This window comes from Sorex araneus, chromosome 3 (assembly GCF_027595985.1).
Source record: "Sorex araneus isolate mSorAra2 chromosome 3, mSorAra2.pri, whole genome shotgun sequence".
In the NCBI taxonomy this organism is placed as follows: domain Eukaryota; kingdom Metazoa; phylum Chordata; class Mammalia; order Eulipotyphla; family Soricidae; genus Sorex; species Sorex araneus.
Genome location: NC_073304.1, coordinates 196761557 through 196780733, shown reverse-complemented (window position 1 = coordinate 196780733; position 19177 = coordinate 196761557). Strand labels below are relative to the sequence as shown.

The 19177-nt window shown below is 41.5% G+C and overlaps 1 protein-coding gene across 9 annotated transcripts in view; it reads right to left on the bottom strand.

Moving 5' to 3' along the window:
• The window catches only part of NF1 (neurofibromin 1), a 294661-nt gene that overhangs the window by 56397 nt on the left and 219087 nt on the right, over positions 1 to 19177 (bottom strand). For all 9 annotated transcript variants that reach the window (XM_055131786.1, XM_055131777.1, XM_055131782.1 and 6 more), the window contains 4 exons: positions 14473 to 14905; positions 13600 to 13940; positions 10161 to 10363; positions 914 to 1107 (listed from right to left, as the gene is read on the bottom strand). In XM_055131786.1, coding sequence (XP_054987761.1) covers positions 914 to 1107; positions 10161 to 10363; positions 13600 to 13940; positions 14473 to 14905 — 1171 coding nt within the window. The remainder of the gene's footprint in view (positions 1 to 913; positions 1108 to 10160; positions 10364 to 13599; positions 13941 to 14472; positions 14906 to 19177) is intronic.

The window sequence follows — 19177 nt, the reverse complement described above, 5'->3', positions numbered from 1 at the left end:
TTTATAAAACAAACCCTTACCACAGAACTAAAGTTACAAGGTTGTGCTTGTGGCCGGGAGTGAGGAGGTGTGGCGAATGGACTGAAAGAGTGAAAGGGGTCCAGTGAATGTGGAAGGACATTATGGTGGTGGATATGATGCATTAATTACTGTACCCTAAAAATCACTGTATCACTGTCACTGTCATCCTGTTGCTCATCGATTTGCTCGAGTGAGTACCAGTAACGTCTCCATTGTGAGACTTGTTGTTACTGTTTTTGGCATATCAAATATGCCACGGGGAGCTTGCCAGGCTCTGCCGTGCGGGGAAGATACTCTTGGTAGCTTGCCAGGCTCTCCAAGAGGGGTGGAGGAATCGAACCCGGGTTGGCTGCATGTAAGGCAAATGCCCTACTCTCTATGCTATTGCTCCAGTCCTAAAAATATAGACTTGTAAACCAAAGTGACCGCAATAAAATATACAAAGTACAGAAATATTTCTATTATATACCTGTGATATTCTTATTATGAAATTAATTTAAATGAAATTATTTTAGAGATGAATTTTATATAATTATGCTATAGCGAGGACTAAAATAACTATTTTTTCTCTGATTCTGAAACATTCATTAGACATTTACAGTACTGAACCAGATGAAGGAATTTATCTTTTCGGTTTTGGGGCCAGTAGTGCTCGGGGGGCTCAGGAGACCATATAGGGTGCCAGGGATCGAACCTCAGTCAGCTGCATGCAAGGCAAGTCTGTTACTGTTTATACTATCTCACCAGGCCCAGAAAGCAGATAAAGGATAGGCATCTGCATGCTTTCTGAAAGAGGAGACTGTGTTTTTGAATTACATCCATACAAAGTGGACAGCAGATAAAATATTTGCACAAAGAAGTTACTAGATAAATATTTAAACATACTCAATACCTGCCCAAGGCTCCCCCATATTTTTGCTTGAATAGAGGGGTACATCTGTTTCTCATTGATGGTCATTGTTATCAGTTTATCAAGAATGGCAGTAACTCTTTGTCGCTTCGCATCATCATTGTGCTTACAAAAACGAACTAGATTTGACAGCCATGGAGTCATGTATTCCAAACAAAGATGTTTCAGTTCAATACCTAGGGAAAAAAACATACTATTAATACAGAAGATCAATGAATTACATCACAGATCTAACAATGGGCATTAATATCCAAGTTATATGAAGCACCTGACAAACTCAAAAACAACAAAATTCCATCAAAAAAATGGGGAGGGAGAGAAATAGTATAGGGGTTAAGGTGCTTGAATAATGTAACAAATAAAGTAGTAATTATTTTAAAATCTCTAACTATTAGAAAAGATAAAAGCTAAAGACAATTAGCTGGAGATTCAGGCTTGCAGAAATAGATGACATATACAATGTTCTATCATCAACTTCCCTCCACCAATCTCTCCAGGTTCTTTCCTGACCCCCCTGCCTTCCTCCTTGATAGACACATTTTTTTTTTTTTTAACTACACTGTGGTTTATAATACTGTTAAAAAGGCTGGGTTTTATGCATGACACAATCTAGCACCAGGCCCTCTCCCAAAGTGTCCACTTCCCTCCACCACTGTCCCAATGTCCTCTCACTCCTCATGTCAGGCTTCCTACTTAAGACCAGTTATCAATTTCTGCTGCTTTTGGGCATTGCTATTCCCTACTTGGTTGCATTATATCCATACATGACAGAAATCATTCTGTGTCTGACCCTCTCTTTTTTTTTTTTCTTTTTGGGTCACATTGGCAATGCAAAGGGGTTACCTCCTGGCTTTGCACTCAGGAATTACTCCTGGCAATGCTCAGGAGACCATATGGGATGCTGGGAATCAAACCCGAGTTGGCAGCGTGCCCTACCTGCTGTGCTATTGCTCCAGCCCCTGACCCTCTCCTTTAGACTAACTTTACTCAGCATGACACCATCCACATAGCAGAAAATCGCAAGATTTCATTTTTTATTACAGTTAAGCAATATTTCATTGTGTATAAGTACCATTGTTTCTTTATCCAGTTATCTATTGTTATCTATTCTTGGATATCTCATCAATTTCCATATTCTGGTGAATAGTGTTGCAATAAACACAGGAGTGGAAAATGTCTTTTTCTGAATAGATTTTTGAGGCCTTTGGGGTATATGCCCAGAACTGGAGTTGCTGGGTCATACAGAAATTCAATTCCTAGTTTTGAAGGAGTATCCACATTGTTTTCCAAAAAGGCTAGGTCAACTGACATTCACACCAATGATAAATGAGGGTCCCTTTTCCCTGCACTGGTTGATTTTGTTCTTTGTAATGTGTGCCAACCTTACTGTGCTAGATGATACCTCGTTGTTTTGCAATACCTCAGGGATTTGCATTTCCCTGATCAGTGGTGATCTAGCGTGCATATTTTCCATATACCTTTTGATCTTCTGTATGTCTTCTTTGAGAAAGTTTTTGTTCATCTCTTTTCCTCCATTTGTTCGATGGAGTTATTTATTTATTTGCTTTTCTTGTAAAGCAAGCACTTTGTAAATTTTCGATATTAACTAACAAGTAGTGGGCAAATATTATCTCCCCGTCTATAGGGTAGATTTTGATTCTGGTCATCGCTTTTCTTATAGTACAAAGCTTTCTAGTTTGATGCAGTCCCATTTGTTTATTTTATTTCTATTTAAGTTTATTTTTCTTTATTCTTTATTATTTTTGTTCTGGGCCACATTCAGTGACTTATTTATTCAGGGATAATACCTGCTGATGCTTGGGAGACCATATGCAGTGCCAGGGATCAAACCCAGGGTCGTCTTCCTGCAAGGCAAGAGCATTACTCCCACCCTATATCTCTGGTCCCAAGAAAATAAGGTTTAAAGAATCTAACTTTAAAAACAAATAAGGCAGTTTGGCAAAAGTAAAGTTTCACAACAAAAATGAACCAGAGTTATTATATTGTTTCATTGGTATAAAACCTCCTATCTTCAGGCCTTCAAATACATGTAAAGATAATGCACATCAAACAATGCTAGGAGCCACCTCTGAACACTGAGCTGGGTGTGGTCCTGCCCACTAAAATGAGATACAAAACTTCTCCTATATAGGCTCAGCCAGAACTCCCCCCTCGAAACCACCTTTTCTGGGGGTTGTGGCAAAAATTACATACAACAGGTGCCAAGATAATACAGAGACAGTACAGGAATAAAGCACTTATTTGCCTTGCATGTAGCCAATCTTGGTTCAATCTTTAGCACCACATACAGTCATCACAACACTTCATGAGTTCCTGAGCACAGAGCTAGGAATAGTCTGAGCACTGAGGAAAAAGGCCCAAAATTTAGAGAGAGAGAGAGAGAGTGTGTGCAGTTACTACCTCACACATGCTGCAAGGCACGTGCTCTATTACTGAGTCATATATCAGCCCTGGTCCCAGTAAGAACACAATCTTGATGTTCCTGTCCTAACTGCTTTCTAGAAAAATTACTTCTGTTCACAGCTTTGGCCCTCTCGTCACAATTTCATAGGCTATCAACACCAAATTAATAGTTAAATACCTTACAATTCCAGTTGGTATTTAAAAATTTTTATTAGTGAACTTATTAAAATATTTAAATCTTTTTTTGGTCTGACCATCATGTTACTGTTGTTCCCTGTTTTTATTAATTTATATAAACTCTGTAATTAAAAAAAATGTTTTGTGTGTGTGCAAATGCAGTTCTTAGTTTTTGATTTATCTCTTGTTTTGATTGATTTTGGGGCCACAGCTGGCAGCGCTCAGGGCTTATTCCTGGTAAGGGTGGCTCTGTGCACTGGAATCACTCCTGGCGTACTCAGGAACTGTATATAGTGCTGGAGAGCAAATGAAATTTGGCTGCATGCAAGGTAAGTTTTTTACCCACTGTACTATCTCTCCAATACTAATTTATCTCATCTTTTTGAAGCAGAATGTTTCATATTTTCCTTGGTCAGATTTGTTCATCATTTCTTTACTTCCATCTATCAGGGTTTTTAAAAATTATTTTGTTCCTATTTTAATTTAGGCATCATAGTTTACAAGGCTGTTAGTAAAAGAATTTCAGGCACACAGTATCACATCCACCACCAGAGTGTCTTGTCCCTTTACCAATCCCAACTCTTATACATAGAACTCACTTTGCTATCTTATGGCTGAGGTGAAGATAAAGATCAACCTAATTTCCCAGTCCCATTTCTAAATTAAAATTTAATCTTTCTATACCCAGTCCTGATGTTTCCTCCCCTCCCTCCCCTTTCCTCCCCCCATTCTCATCTTTTCTTTTCTTTCCTTCCTTTTCCTTCTTCCCCTCCCTCCCTCCCTCCCTCCCTCCCTCCCTCCCTTCCTTCCTTCCTTCCTTCAGCTCTATTTCATTTTTGGCTTTTTGGAGCTCGGTACTCAGGAATTACTCCTAGCAGTACTTGGAGGACCATATGGAATGCCGGGGATTGAACCACGGTCGGCCAAGAGCAAGCCAGATGCCCTACATGCTGTACACTCTGGCCCCTCCTGATATCTGATCTTTTTCTTTTTTTTTTCCTTTTTGGGTCACACCTGGCGATGCACAGGGGTTACTCCAGGCTCTGCACTCAGGAATCACCCCTGGCAGTGCTCAGGGGACCATATGGGATGTTGGGAATCAAACCCGGGTCGGCCGCGTGCAAGGCAAATGCTCTACTGGCTGTGCTATTGCTCCAGCCCCTCTCCTGATATTTCTTTACCAATCTGTTTCCTGTAAATCTGATTGTGGACCATGTTCGCCCCGCCCCTGCCCAGGGTGGAGGCAGTGGGGAGAGGCCCAACAGTCATTCTGGTTGTTCACTAGTGATGTTTGATCAACCTGGCCAGAACGATCCCATGCTCAGGCCTGGTGATGCAGTGCTACTTTGGCCTGTAAATGCTGGGTGTCACCAGTGCCACACCTGGTGGTGCTCAGGAGCCTCCAGGGCTATATCTAGTGGTGCTACAGGGGGAGAGGGCATGCAGCACCAGGGGCTGAACTCAGGGTTTAAAGCATGCAAGGCTGCAGTGCTTTGAGACATCTCTCTGGCCTCTACTAGCTGATTCTTCAATTCAAAATTGTCCTGAGTTTACTGCAACAGCGTCTCAGACATCTGTAATATCAAATATGTCTTTCTCTTCTTTTTTCCTTTGTCAATATCAGACTCAAACTGAGGGCCTTACTCATACAAGGTACATGCTCTACCAGTGGGCCATACTTCAGGCCCTTCAGTTTTAGGACATACTTTACAAAATGCTCTTAGCTATTCTTGTACTTGCAAGAGAAATTTATAATATTTTATTGCTTGAAATAAATATTTGTTGTTTTTTTTATCCAGTTTTAAGGAGTAAAACAACTAAAATTGTAATATATGTATATATTACAATTTTATTATATATATATATCACTGTCATCCCATTGCTCATCTATTTGTTCGAGCGGGCACCAGTAACGTCTCTCATTGAGAGACATTGTTACTGTTTTTGGCATATCCAATACTCCACGGGTAGCTTGCCAGGCTCTGCCATGCGGGCTCCATACTCTTGGTAGCTTGCCGGGCTCTCCGAGAGGGGCGGAGGAATCGAACACAGGTCGGCCCCATAAAAGGCGAATGCCCAACCTCTGTGCTATCACTCCAGCCCATATATATATATATATGAGAGTCTCTTGCCCACACGCTGGCTGTCTTCCCTGGGGTCCCTCTGTGGGGGTGGGCACCAGCTTCTCTCCCAGCCCGGAGCAGAGATACCAGGGCCGAAGACCTCTGGAGCCTAGCCACAGCCATGCTCAAGGCCCTTCTCCACATGTTCGGACAAGCCTCATGCATGAAAGTACCGGCAGAGGAACCCAGGTGTGTGGGAACTGGGGCTGAGACCTCCAAGCCTGCTCGGATCGGGACTGGGCCTCTTCCGCCCAGATTTCCCATTCTCCAGTAGCCAGGCGGTCACACCCAGGTACTGCCCCCGGCGCTGTGTAATCCCACCAACGGTCAACAACCAGAGACTTAAAACCAAGCTCCTGGAAGTGGCCTCGAGACATCTTATAGCCTACTTCTCCCTCTGGGAGAACCTGGCAAGCTACCGAGAGTTTCCTGCCCACACGGGAGAGCCTGGCATGGCTCCCCATGGTGTATTCATATGCCAAAACCAGTAACAATGCTGGGTCTCATTTTCCTGACCCTGAAAAGCTTCCAATGCGGCATCCTTGGGAAGGCCGAGTAAAGAGAGGCTTCTAAAATCTCAGGGCTAGGACGAATGGAGACGTTACTGAGACCATGGAGAAATTCGATGATCAACGGGATGATGATGATGATGATGATATATACGTATATTATAATTTTAGTTGTTTTTTTATATGTGCGCGTGCGCGTGTGCGTGTGCGTGTGCGTGTGTGTGTGTGTGTGTGTGTGTGTGTGTGTGTACACCTGGGATCCCCTTCAGCTATCCCTGGTCAACTGGCCTAGCAGTTCAGGATATGGATTGGCTTGGGCCCTGCGGGATTGGAAACTACCCATGACCACCCTGGTGATGATCAGGGCACCCCAGAATTGCAACTGGCAGTGATCTGGTAATCATGTGGTGACAGGGATAGAAGCAGGATAGCCTGCATGCAAGACATGTGATTTAACCCTTTACTCTCTCAACAGTCCTGCATTTAAAAAAAATGTACATGATTATTTGAATTACCTTCAAAAGGATTGCCACAATTCAGTGAATTAACACATTCATTATATTATTTTGCTTTATTAGTGTGACCCTAAGAGAGTCATTACAAATTTTAACGATATAATACAGTATTATAAACTCTAGTCATATTGGGGCTGGAGCAATAATACAGCGGGTAGGGCTTTTGTCTTGCATGCGGCTGACCTGGGTTCAATCCCTGTCTGGCATTCCATGTGGTCCCCCAAGCATGGCCAGGAGTAATTCCTGAGTGCAGAGCCAGGAGTAACCCCTGAGCATCACTGGGTATGACCCAAAAAAGGAAAAAAAAAAAAAAACCAACAAAAAACTCTAGCCCCTACTATAGAATTAGACTCAAGAGATTATCTATTTTATAACTTAAAACGTGTATGCTTTTACCAAACTTTATCTGCAGCAACTCTATTTATTGGTAACTATAATTCTAAACCATTTCTATGAGTTTGATTTTCCTTGAGTTTTAGATTTTCAGAGATAAGCGATCCCGTGAAATGTGTCTGGGATATCCCCAATCTTTAATTTTTATTTATTAAATATTGGTGCATATAATATATAAGTTCCAGGTGCACAGCTTTATGCTTCAACACCTATACATGCTAATTTATGCATACCACAAAAACTCGACTTCTGTCCATCACCATACACTTGACCTCTTTTACCAATTTTATTCGTCTCACCACTACCCCACTGCCCTCTGGTGATGATTCTGTTGTTAGATCTGAGAATTTGTTTCATTTTGTTGATGTACTTGTTTCCTTTATCTTCCATATATGAATAAAAACACACAGTCTTGACTTTTTCCATGACTTTCTTAGTTTAGCATAATATAATCCTCTCAAGGTCCACCTGTGTTGTTGCAAATGGCAGTTTCTTCCTTTTTTCCCTCCTCAGCTTCAAAGTGTTCCACTATGTATGTTTACCACGTCTTTATTCATTTGTCTATTAATGGACACTTAGGTTGTATTCAAATCTTGGCTATTATAATAGTTATAATAGTGCCTAATGAGTGAGATGATTTCTTCTGATATTTTTTTCTTCTAAATGCCATTTTTTTTTAAGAGGAGACGGTAACATTTCTTGCAATGCCATTTAAGGTGATGAAATATTTCAGTTTTTGTTTGTCTGAAAAACTCTTAATCTCTCAGTTATGAATGAAAACTTGGCCAAACATTGGATTCTTGGTTGGCAAAAAGTGCTCCCTTCAGCACTTTTCAACATGCACGCCAATATAATATGGCCTGAAAAGTTTCTGTTGAAAAATCTGCTGACAGCCTTATAGGACTGTAGACAGCAGCTATTTTTCTACTCTCTGCCTTTAAGATCCTCTCTTTAACTTCTGCCATTTTAATATGAAATGTGTTTTGGTGTGGATCTCTGAGTTCATCTCTTTTGAAACTTCCTGGCCTTCTGGTACCTGAATTTTTACTTCTCCCAGATCAGAGAAATTACTGGCCATTATTTATTTCTCAAATAATTTTTCTGACCCATTTTCTTCTTCTAGGACCCCTACAGTGTGAATACTCTTCTTGATGCTGTACCAAAGATATCTTCACTTTTTTTTTTTTTTTTTGCTTTTTGGGTCACACCCAGCGATGCACAGGGGTTACTCCTGGTTCTACACTCAGGAATTACTCCTGGCGGTGCTCAGGGGACCATATGGGATGCTGGGATTCGAACCCGGGTCGGCCGCATGCAAGGCAAACGCCCTACCCGCTGTGCTATCGCTCCAGCCCTCTTCACTTTTTTTTTGTTTTGTGTTTGGACCCCAAAACCAGCAGTGCTTAGGGCTAACTTCTGGCTCTGTGCTCAGGGATCATTCCTGGTGCTGCTCAGGGGTACCATATGAAGTGCTGAGGATGAACCAGGTTAGGTCACTTGCAAGGAAAGCGTTTATCTGTTGTATTATATATCTCTGGCCCAATGTATCTTCACTTTTTAAAAACTCTTTTTATATTCTGTTGCTCTATCTGAATGAATTAAGTTATTTTGTCTTCCAAGTTACTTATCTGCTCCTCTACTTCAGTCACTCTGCTGTTGTACCCCTTTATTATAGTTTTCACTTTTATCAAATTCTTCAGTTCTATAACTTTGGTTTAGAGCTTTGTTAAGCTTACGAACTTATCTGTTCTTTTTTCTTAGTTTGATAAGCAGTTTTATAGCCATGACTTAGAACTGTTCATCAGGGAGTTTGCTTATTTCCTTAAGGCATGTCCTGGTGTGAGACAGCGGTAAGCTCAGTCAGTGGTGCTGTGAGTCAGGCCATGGCATGGAGCTGCTGTGGGGTGGCTGCAATGAACCATCAGCCAGCCTGGCAATGGCATGTAGCTGCTTTGCCTTCTTTCATTCCCAATCCTCAAAACCAAATATAGGGGCTGGAGTGATACTACAGTGGGTAGGGTGTTTGCCTTGCACATGGCCAATGAGGTTTGATTCCCAGCATCCTATATGGTCCCCCAAGCACCGCCAGGAGTAATTCCTGAATGTAAAGCCAGGAGTAATCCCTTTGCATCGCCAGTGTGACCCAAAAAGAAAAAAAAAAGATATATATATATATATATATATACATATATACATACATATATATATATAGGCAGTAGTAATATAGGCAAAACTGTTTATTTAGGAATACAATAATGTCTGTTACTCAGGGGAAAAAAAAATTGTTTTTGGGCCACACCTGGTGCCACTGGTAGGCTACTCTTGATGCACTGTTCTGGGGCTGCTCGCTATGCTCTAAGAACCATGGAGTACCCGGAATCAAACCCAGGTCTCCTGCCCTGGAACCATCTCCTTGATTCCGCAAATATATATTTTTAATGTTAGTATTGCAAAATAAAGCTACTTTTTCAGTCTTACACATTTTTAAAAAAGTTTCTATATCTTTTATAAGAGCATATTCACCTCATTATAGGAATTAAAGATAGGTATAAGTAATAGATGTCAAATTTATGAGGTTTATTAAAGCCAATTCAGGAGCTGACTTTGCACCCTATATTATATGTCACTGCATTATCCAAGCACTGTACATAATAAATCACAAAGCCACCCACAGCAAAAAAAAAAAAGGGGCCATTTTCTTAAAATCAAGGAGATAAAATGATTACTTGGAATAAAAAACATAGAGGAATGCTGAATATATATAAAGAAGAGAAATGCTGAAACCAATTAAATTGAAACAGCACACAAAAATTACTTTGTAAGTGGTCCAGAGACATGGAAGCTACCAAAATTCTACCACCTTGCTTTTATTGCAAGAATTTTAGTAGTTTTCTTAGTGAGCTCTACCAGGTTTACTAGTCAAGTTCCTAAAGAATTCTTCAATTACATAATTCACAGATTAAAGAAAATTACAAGAGGCAAAGAAGTGAAAATGTAATTGATTAAATAGTACATTAACAAACTCTTCAAATGAGAGGGTCTAAGTATTCTAAAAGCCATTGTCAATGTCAAAATAATCATCACTTACTAGATTTGCTAAATCCAGAAATACACTCTTCCAAAAACTCCAAGGTGAGGTGTGGCTCATTGGCTGCCAGTGTCTTACTAATTGAGACAATAAAAAGGGTATTGTTGGCAGGGATACATAAACCTGATGTTTCTAGTAACTGGCCCTCGATTTTTAAATTAAAGGTACAAGTTAAGGCACACAGAAGATTATAGGCAGCTGACCTAGGAGAAAACACAAATGAGTTGCATTAGAACATTTTTCTTACATTCCAATTTTTTTTTTCATAACATACAACTTATGGTTCTTTGACAAGGTATGATTGGGGGTGGGTGGAGAACTCCCAAACATTTCTCAAGAGGCCTTGTGGCCACTCTGGAAATATTCAGATTCAGTGGTAATAGGGGTCAGAAGGGCCACCTTAGGTGTGCTCAGCCCCAGGGAATACCAGGGCTATACTCACTGATGTTTAGGGGTCTGTTTGGTGCCAGGATCAAATTCAGGGACTCAAGAGCTACCTCCCCAGGCCCTAATGAACTATTTAAAAATTTTACAATGAACCAGAAATAAAATGTTATGCTTCTAAGGTAAAAACTAAAACATACCTTTTGATCAATTTGGGACTTTTTATAAAGGGAAAAATTTTACATACATAGAAGAACTACGAGGCTCATACGTAATCAAAGGCCTTCCTAAAAGACAGCTAGCTCACTGAGACATAAGATGTGAGAAACTTATGGTGCCAAGGATGGTCAATTCAAAGTCAGAATGAGACCTATCATATTTTCAGTGAAGTCCAAACTCAAATTATAGCTGTCCTTCTCAGTAGGCTACAAAGGTGAGAAAGGACACAGAAATTCAAATCTACTAAGACTTTTTCTGAGATGACATGCCTCAGCAAAAAGCAGAAGTCATCAGTATGCTTTATTTCCTAAGAGATGACTACAGATTCATTTTCACTAGAATTCTAACAATTGCTAGAAGGCTGTTGGCATTCCTCTGAAACTTTACATTACAGATTGAAGGTAGGCTTCTATTTTCACTTTTATTATTTATATTTTATCAGTTTGAAAAATTAGGGTTCCTCAATACTTGGGTACAGGCATCACAGATTCTTCTAAAATTGAATACACAAAATTTTATGTGTATTCTTTCCAGACATTCATAGATTCCATGGGGCCCCCTCAGAGGAAGAAATTTTGCTATTTTTCCCTTTCAAGTTAGATAATTTGATTCCAAAAGGCCCTTCTCCCCATTACAAAACCTAGCCTTTATACCCTAGGGAAGATTTTCTGAAGCTAAAAATTTACCTAAAATTTCTGACAGTCCCAAGATACTTGGGACAAAGAATTATTATAACATGAAAAGAAGAGGTGGGAATGAGGAGGGGATGCAAAAACATACTACCAGTGTACTGGGATATAGCTTGAGTGCACAGTACATGCCAGGCATGTTTGAAGCCCAAAGCATGAATTCTGGCAATATATGGCCTTGGTGTATACCCTCCTGCCCCACAGGAGTTACCTCTATGAAAAAGAAAATGAAATTGGCAGGGGGCAGAGGGTGGATAGGAGGAAACAGTATTGATTAAGCAAAAACTATTAGCTAAGTGATACACTATACTAATGTATATGCTACTTATTAATCCTTTGTAGAATGAGAAAGGTATTGCTGCCTTTATTATTATTATTATTATTACTATATTTATGGGCTAGTGATTAAACCCAGGGCTTCAATGAACCTCAGTGATGTGTATGTGTTTTATCACTGAGGTACATCTCCAGCTCTTTTTTATTTAAAACATGAGAAGTGTTAAAGAATACAGGGGCTAATTCAGGCCTTTACGTACATCTGACCCTGGTTCAATACCTATCACTGTGTGTGGTCCCTTGAGAAAAGAGGCAGGTGGATTAACCCTAAGCACTGTGGAGTGTGGTCTCAAATCTCTCTCCCCCACAAAAGAAATCCAAAAAACAAAAACAAAAACCCAAAAATGAGTAATCAGTGGCTTGAGAGACAGTATAGGATATTAAGGTGCTTGCCTTGTCTCCTAGTGTCCCAACGCTGAATCCCCAGCACCACATATGGTCCCCTGAGCACTTTTCAGGGGTCACTCCTGAGCACAGAGCCAGAAGTAGCTACTGAGCACTACTAGGTGTGGCCCTCGCACAAAAACATCAACAAAAAGAAGGAAAAACAAAGATCTCAAACAATTTTAATACCTTGCCAAAAATGATATATTCTAGGTCACTGTCACTGTATCACTGTCATCCCGTTGCTCATTGATTTGCTTGAGCGGGCACCAGTAACATCTCCATTGTGAGACTTGTTGTTACTGTTTTGGCATATTGAATACGCCACTGGTAGCTTGCCAGGCTCTGCCGGTTGGGTGAGATACTCTCGGGAGCTTGCTGGGCTCTCCGACAGGGGCACTCCGCGTTCGATTCGGCTTCGTGCAAGGTGAACGCCCTACCCACTGCACAATTCTAGATGTAGATTCTAGATGTAAATTTAAACTAAACATGCTCTTTCCTAATTCAAATTCTGATTATTAAGTGCTAGCAGAGCAAATTATACTCTATGATGGCATCTATGCTTGTCTGACAATTTTTTAAAATACTTATTAAAGTCACATGGGTGGAAAGTGTGCCAATAGTAACGTCTAGATTACTGGACATTAGGCCTCCTTTGTCAGACAATGATAATTTAAATTGACACTGATAAAATTTAATAGTGTTATACTCTTTTTCTGGTTTTGTTTTTTGGGCCTCCCAAGAGGTGCAGAGGAGGCTCCGGGACTCCACTGGCAGTTCTCAGCCCAGGAGACAGACAGGTCAATGCTAGGGCCTGAGGACGCAGTGTTGCTGGGGCCTGTTGCTGATTACCCAGGTCATGCTGGTTGCATTCAGGGGCCTCTAGGGCCACACCTGATGCTACTTGGGGGCTTCCAGGAGTATACCCAGTGATGCGTGGAGGAACCATTTGGTATCAGGGACCTAACAGGGTCTGGGGCATGCCTAGCATGCTGTACTACCTCCTGGCCCAATCGTGACAGACTTTGAACATGGGAAAATTTAAGAAGACCAAGAGGATATAGACTTGAAGGTTCCTAGAGAAAGAACATACATTAGTTTAGTATGAATCAGTGTTTCCAGAATCCCATAGTGCACGTGGACACTCCACAATTTGAAGAGTTCATGCTGATTAACTGATATAGTTTAACTTCCAATTTACAGTATATAGAGGCTGTTTTAAAAACAGTGGAGCTAGAGTCATAGTATAAAGATTAAGGTGCTTGCCTAGCATGTGGCTATGGCCATGACCCCAGTTTGAATCCTGACACCCTTAGCATTGCCAAGAGTAGCTCTCGAACACCAAGTGTGGGCTCCTTCACCCCAAATAAGGAAAAACTTAAGTGGTCTCATTTTAAAAGCTCTAAATAAATTTTTAAAGAACTTACCGCAAACTAGGGTCTGAACTACCTAAATTAAGTAATGCAATATTGAGCAGGGTCCCAGGAACATCTTTTGGCCGAATCTTGGTGTGCTGGGGGATGGAATCAGGCTGTGACAATTCCCAGCGTGTGCGGATGTGAATGATAGACTGGACAATGGCGTCACACTCCTGGTGCATGAAGGTGAGCGGCGTGCCCTGGTTTGCAATGGTTAAGGTGAACTGGTTCTCATCCACTAGGCAAATCTCTTCAATCTCCGAAGCATAATAGATATCATTTAGAAAGACTGATTGCCCCAGGACTTTGGTTCGCTCTGCTGAGGTTACTTGAACAGCAGTAGAACCAACCTGGAAAGTGGTGGTGAGGGGGTAGAATGAGGAAGAAAACGTTAAATGTTTTCATTACATTTAAAACCCAAACCAACAAACCACATTTTCTGTTTTAAAAGTTACTACTGTTATATATTCAAATAGCTTCAATAACCAGCTTCAATAACCATTGTGATTAATGCTCTCAAAACATGAGAAAGCATCAGAAAAAGGTAGGATCAAGAATCCTTTCAATAATTACTAACATTATTCTGACAGTTTGTCTTCAGAAGGCTTTGCAGAAAACCCAGGTACTAATTAGAACACTCAGTAGGTAATTCCCCATTTCATATTCCTACCATTTGACTGATGCCCAACACTCTCCCTGCCTCTAGTCCAACCCAGAATATAAGTATATGCCTCCACTAACGTCTGTAGGAATTGCATGAAGATAGAAAGCTTTGTTTCCTCCACTGTGCATTTGCTCTACTACACCAGAATACCTGAGCAGGCCAGTCTGAACAGCAAAGAAAGCAAATGAATTATTTTCCCAAGACGAAGTGAAACTTACTTTGATAGAAACCTTGGTGTCCTTGTGAGCTAGCTTCAGAGCATTGTGGAACACCTTCAGGTCCTCTTCTAAAGCCAAGGTGGCAGCAGGGAGTTTCTGTTGCTCATGCTCTATGTGCTCTGCCAGTTTCCCAGGACAATCGATGAAAATGAGTCTTTTGCTACCTTTAAGCCCAGTCAGTAGTCGCTCGTGGTACTTTGTGTACTCCCTGACCCAGGAGTTACAGTTATAGACATAGACTGCAGAGACATTGTCGTAAGCAAAACCAGGAAAAACGACAAACCACTTGGAGAGAAAGTCTGTTTTAAAGCGATTGCTAGGCCCTGTATGGGTTAGGTCCACTACAATTTCATATGGCTTTGCATAATATGGCTTTAAAGTCAGCAGGACATGATAAATCAGCAAATCACCGTTGATCTGACCAGTTTTAAACCTAAGGAAGATGACAAAAAAGAACACATTGTTAGTAGAGTTCTGAATATACCTACATTACTAATAAATGTTATTACTTTTTCCTGATTATTTCCTAGAGAAAACTACTGATAAAATAGCATTATTATATGAAGTCTAGATAATTATTTAAAAAGGAGTTTTTTTTAGACATTAAGGAGAACATAGTTAAATGGGAGAAAGGAGGGGGCTGAAGAAACTGTACAGCAGGTAAAGAACTTGCTAGCACATGGCCTGCCTGGTTCAATCCCCAGCACCCCAGGTCCTTGTACACAGAAGCGGGAATAAGACTGAGCAATGCTGAGGTGTGGCCCAAAAACCTAAAGACTAAACAAAAAACCCACAAAGGAAATGGCTGGGAAGATAGTTCAACTAATACAACATCTAGCTAGCATACATAAGGTACTGAGTTTGACCCCCCAAACTACATAAACTCCCCCACCAACTCCCCAGACACTGCCAGGCATACTATGGTGGCCATAACACCATCAAGTATGGCTCTGGATTAAAAAAAATGAAAGTGGACTGGAGCGATAGTACGGTGGGTAGGGTACTTGCCTTGCATGTGGTCAACCTGGGTTTAACCCCTCTGGTCCACCAAGCACTGCCAGGAATAATTCCTGAGCACAGACACAGGAGTAAACCCTAAGCATTGACAGGTATGGCTCAAAACAGAAAAACAAACGGACAAAAATAAAAGAGAAAAAAATGCCAATTCAAAATTTTAATAATAACAAACTTTCCCTTCACAGTCAAGCGAAGAAGGTAGTCAAATGAAATTGGTTAACTGCCTCCATGACCACCCAACATCCAAAATGAAGTTGGAGTTGGAATGGTCCAATCAGGGCCCTATAGTAAATAGAATGGCGTCATCCAAGTCATTTACCCTACCACGATAAGGGAGAATGGTCCAACAACAATCATATGATTCAGGGGCTGGAGCAATAATACAGCGAGTAGTGTGCTTGCCTTGGGAGTTGTCAGTACCTATCTTTAGTTATGTAGGAACAGCCTGTTTAACAATTAAAGACATAGGTTGAAAAATGAAAAGGGACAGAGCGATAGAACAGAGAGTAGAAGCTTGCCTTGCACATGGCCGGAATAGGTTTGCTCCCCAACACCACAGATGGTCCCCTGAGCCCCACCAGGAGTATTCCTGAGTGCAGAGTTAGCTAGAAGTAAGCCAGGAACCTGTGGCCCTGAAAAAATCAATATGATAAAAAGAGAAAGGAAAGGTGAAGAGAGAAATGAGGGCCCCAATCACTGCACTGAGTCCTAGAAAAAGCCTCTCATGGGATCGAAAGTACCTGAGTGGTAGCCACGTGTCAAGTTTAAACATACTTGGGGTTCAAGATCGACAGTGCCCAGAGACACCTGAGCACCAAGGTCAAAAGGGCCTGAGTGAAAAACAGGGTTCAAGGCTGCCAGTGCTGGGCACTCCTCAGCTGGCCTAGTCACACTGGCCTGAGGGACGGCTGAACCACCTCTGTAGGGGCTGGGTTTGGCTAGAGCATGTCCTCCAGGTGCCCCATAGGCAATGAGAGCCCCAGATAACTGGCCATGCTCAGGGAGGGGCACAGGGACATTTCTCACCATAGGGGTGTTCGTGTTTACTAGCAGTCAGAGTCAGCTGGAAGGGGCAGAGTCTGCTAGACTCACAAAGAGAGGGGAAAAAGAGAGAGAAGACCATGACAAAAAAGATCAGAAGTGAGAGGAAGAAGTTATAAAAGAAATACAAAAATACCACAGAAATATAAAAAAAATGTAAGATACTATGAATAACTTTATGCCACTAAACTGAAGAATCCACATGTGGTTTTTTGATTTTTTTTTTTTAAAGACCTCTGGGTCAGCCGCGTGCAAGGCAAAAGCCCTACCCGCTGTGCTATTGCTCCAGTCCCCAGAAGTGACTCGAGTGCAGAGTCAGGAGTAAGCCCTGAGCATTGCTGGGTGTGGCCCAAAAACCAAAATTATAAAGATTCAAAGATTCAATTTGGAAAAGAAGATAAGCTATCACTGATAACACATACACTCCACCTAGAGACTCCACCAAACTATCAAAAACCATAAACCAGTAAAGTGACAGAGTGCTAAAGAGTACTACAAGGATTAAGGGTTAACCTAACATTCAGTGCTTTCCAACTGTACTGTAGCCAGATGTGTATGAGTACCACAACTAGAGTGAGACTTCTGGTGAGCACCACAACTTAAAAAAGATACACTAGTAGAGTGCCCAAGAGTGTGGCCCCTGGCCACCACAGCAATTCTCAGTGACACTACAAAATCAGAACATTCTCAAGCACCTGAACTAACTGTGGGGACCTTTGCAACCTGACATGCAATTCCCAGCAAACACCACAACTAAATGTGTGAGCACCACAACCTTGTGATATGCCAAAAACAATAACAAGTCTCACAATGCAGACGTTACTGGTGCCCCCTCGAGCAAATTGATGAGCAACGGGATGACAGCGACCATAACCCTGCAGATGTGTGTATCCCAGTCTTTTCAGTAATATCAACAGGGGAAAAGGTAGTGAAGGAAACAAACAAACAACAAACAAAAAAACCCTTCTCCCAAAATGGGGAGAAGAGCTAATAGAGCTAGCAGAAGACCCACAAATGTTTAATAAGCACATGAAAAGAATGCTCATCACCACCAATTATCAGGGAAATGTAAATCAAATGATAAAGATCTTACCTCATTGTTAGTGAAAGTGGCCAATATAAAAAAAACAATCCCAGAAACATGGGGGTGGAGAGAGTATATAGGTAGGGTGGAGAGTATTTGTCTTGCAAGTGCTCAATCCAGATTTGACCCCTGGCACCATGTAAGGTCCTCTGAGCTCTGTCAGGAGTCATCCCTGAGTGTGGAGCTAGGAATAAGTTGGGTTTGGTCCCCAAATCAAAACCAAACAAATACCCTCCCCCCAACCAAATTCCCAGAAACAATATTTTGGTGGTGATGTGGAGAAAAAAGAATCTCTTCATTCACCATTAGTGAATTTAGTCTGTGGAAATCAGAACTAAGATTTTCCCAAAATTTAAAAATAGTACTACTATATGATTTAGCAATTCCACTCCTAGGTACCACATTCAAGAATACAAAAAACACTAATCTAAGATACGTTCACTGTAGTGTTATTAATAATGGCAATGATATAAAAATAATCCAAATATCCAATGACAGGTGAGTGGATAAAGAAAATGTGTTATGGGGCTGGAGCGACAGTATAGCAGGTAAGGCGTTTGCTTTGCATGCAGTTGATCCGGGTTCAATTCCCAGCATCCCATATGGTTCCCTGAGCACCACCAGGAGTAATTCCTGAGTGCAGAGCCAGGAGTAACCCCTGTACACTGCCAGGTGTGACCCTCCCCCCCAAAAAAGAAAAAGAAAATGTGTTATGAACTTAGTCCTATACTAAGTTCCTCCCCTGCTGAGGAGTTTCTTTCTCTTCTGTTTACCTTCCAATAAACTTTTCTATTTTCTAAAAAAAAATAAATAAATAAAAAAGGAGAAAAAGAAAATGTATAATATACACACAATGGCACAATTTAAAACTATTCAACCATAGGGCTGGGATATAGTACAGGGGTTAAGGCACGTGCCTAGCAACCAACCAACCCTGTTTAGAAATCCTGGAATAAGTAATATGGTCCCCCAGCACTGCCGTGGGTTGGGCAGAGGGGACTCCTGAGCACAGAGTAAGAAATTGCTCCTGAGCACTGCCTGGTATGATCACAAAACCAAAACCTGAAAAACCAACAAACAAAAAACAAACAAAACCCCCAAATCCACTCAACTATGAGAAATGATGTAATGTTTGTGTGTGCGTGTGAAGTGCCAGGGATCAAACACAGGACCATATATATGCAAGACAAGTGCTATATCACTGAGCTATATCCCCAGCCCCCAACCCCCAAAGATGAAATCTGGTATTTTGCTACAATATACATGGATCTTAATATGGCAGTCTCCTGCCCCCGCTCCTGGCTGTCTTAATCCTCCGAGGGGGCCAGTTGAGTTTCCCTCCTCACCCTGAGCAGAGCCCCAGCGGGCAGAGACCTCAGGAACCCAGCCACAGTCATGCTCAAGGCCACTCTTCACACACTGGGACAAGCCTCAAGCATGAAGGAACTGGCAGAGGAACCCAGGTGTGCAGGACCCGCCTGCTCGGATCGGGACTGGGCCTCCTCTATTCAGATCCCCCTTTTTCCAGTAGCTAGGCAGTCACACCCACAAATTGCCCCTGCC